Raw genomic sequence first — 2147 nt, forward strand, 5'->3', positions numbered from 1 at the left:
ATATATCTAACTTGAGTGTCGGAGTGTCTTCTACAGTCAACAACCCATCAGAGTGGATTGCGTTCTCGAAGTGGATTGTATGATCAAAAGAGAACATAGCAAAGAAGGACGACCGACCATCGAACCAATTCAACCGAAACACTTAGTATATATACTGATGGCATTCTAGATTCAAGAATCCTTTTAGAAATGTATTTGAATCTTTATATATATATATATATATATATATATATATATATATATATATATATATATATATATATATATATATATTTATATATGAATCTCTTTTGTTTTGAAATCCTTTGTTGAATATTTTGATATCTAAAATATATTTGTATTATAAAATACTTTATGCATGTCTATACTTTGGTTTGGTTATCTGGTTATAAGTAACAATGAATTAAAATTGTTTATTATTTTTTAAAATTTGGAAACTAATTGGATAGCAAAGAGAACAAAACAAAATCGAGTATAAAATTAAGAAAGTAGAATTTGCGGGACATATTTTATTTTCCGAAAGTTGAATTACTTGTGAAGAAGGAACCACATCTTCTCTGGATAGCAATGCAAATTATTATTCTTTTGTGTATACGAATACAAGGACACAAATAATGTTTGAACAACAACAATTGTCCGAGTTCCCCACCACTAGATTGTCCTTGTAAAGATGTGCAATGCAAATTATTTAGCAGTATCCTCACTTCTCGCCATATTCATTAAACAATATATTGAACATACAAGAAACATAAATTAGGATAAATATCACCCAAAGGTAGCAAAATTTGAATGGGTCAATTGAATCAAAGGATAAATCAAAGTGAGCAAAATGAAAAGGAAAGAAACCCCGGAAGCACTGCCTCTGTCCTGACTCAAAAAACTCATTTAATTCACAGCAGACGCAACACCGAGTATGAGATCCAACAACCAATAAACACAGCTACACCAATGGGTGAGGCAGGAATTGCCGATGATGTTGTGGCAGTGGTGGCGGAGGAGGTTGAAGAAGAAGGGGTGGTGGAGGTTGGAGTTGTAGAGGTGGTGGTGGTGGAAGTAGTAGGAGTGTCTTTGGTGTTATCAGAGTCAGAGGGTGGTGAGTCCTTAGCAGGTGAAGGTGCTGCAGCAGAATCAGAAACCTTTTTAGCCTTAACCTTAACAGCAAGCTTCATGCCACCCTGACAATGGCCAGGAGCAGCACATATGAAGTAATGAGTGCCAGCAGTCTTCAGGGTAATGGTGGTGGCGCCGCTGCTGTCTGTGCTCAGAGAATTTCCTGTACTGCAACTCTTGTAATCGCTTTCTTTTACTTCATCCACAGTGTGACCAGGACCGTAATTGAAAACTGTCATACGTATGGGTCATAAGTCAGAGAAAGGATACTTTTGACATACATAAACATTTTATATTTGTTTGATATTATTTTTTTTCGTTTTTAAAAAAATACAAAAATTCAATTTTTTTTATCACATTTTATTTTTGTGATGTATATCAAAATGTAAATGTGTGTCCTTATCATTATTTTAAATATTATTATACTTCTTTCTTTTAAAAATAAAACGTTTTTCTCTTTTTTTACTAATTTAATCCTACAATGTCATATTGTTGGAAAATGGTGTAAAACATCTTTTTTTTTCTTGAGTTAGATAAATAACGTGTAAACAAATTGAGATGGTGGTTGTGTTTAGTATTATTGTGCATGAAAGAAGAGGATTTCTTACCAAGACTATCTCCAACTCTAAATTTCAATCCACTAGCCCATGTACTGTAATCACCACCAATTGCCCAACCTGAGGTATCTCCCACTGTGTGGGTGGCTGCAAGGATTGACATGACCATGTTGAGTGCTAGACAAACACTGAAAACTAAGGCAACAGAAGAAGCCATTTAGTGAGAAAGTGGAAAGAAGGGAAATAAAGTGCAGAGGGTTCTCAGATGGCATGGTGTTGTAGAATGGTTTTGGTGGCTTTATATAATTGTTTGTTATGGTTGTTGGAGTTAAGACAAGTTGGTCTAGGTTTGCATGAGGATGACTTTAGTTGCACTTCATACCCAATGACCAGAAAAGTAGTTCTGCTGTTCTTTCTCGTGAAAAATGTGAGAGTGGTTGAATCATATTATTTTTCTGAAATTTCATTACCTGATGCCAA

The 2147-nt window shown here is 34.6% G+C and overlaps 1 protein-coding gene across 1 annotated transcript; it reads right to left on the reverse strand.

Moving 5' to 3' along the window:
• Positions 1-731: 731 nt before the first annotated feature.
• LOC148192810 (blue copper protein-like) lies at positions 732-1925 on the reverse strand. Its single transcript, XM_088099155.1, has 2 exons — positions 1719-1925; positions 732-1342 (listed from the first exon to the last, which is right to left on the reverse strand). Exons 1-2 carry the CDS (start codon positions 1882-1884, stop codon positions 891-893), a joined length of 618 nt encoding a protein of 205 aa, XP_087955281.1. The 5' UTR covers positions 1885-1925; the 3' UTR covers positions 732-890.
• Positions 1926-2147: the final 222 nt, after the last annotated feature.

The sequence above is a fragment of the Vigna umbellata genome, chromosome 9 (genome assembly GCF_029865625.1).
Source record: "Vigna umbellata cultivar VRB3 chromosome 9, Vumbellata_1.0, whole genome shotgun sequence".
NCBI lineage: Eukaryota > Viridiplantae > Streptophyta > Magnoliopsida > Fabales > Fabaceae > Vigna > Vigna umbellata.

Excerpts from the sequence above, each read along its gene's own strand:
- LOC148192810 (XM_088099155.1), bottom strand. The coding sequence starts at position 1,884 with ATGGCTTCTTCTGTTGCCTTAGTTTTCAGTGTTTGTCTAGCACTCAAC. Across the intron at positions 1,343-1,718 it reads TAGAGTTGGAGATAGTCTTG|TTTTCAATTACGGTCCTGGT; the intron begins GTAAGAAATCCT and ends TACGTATGACAG.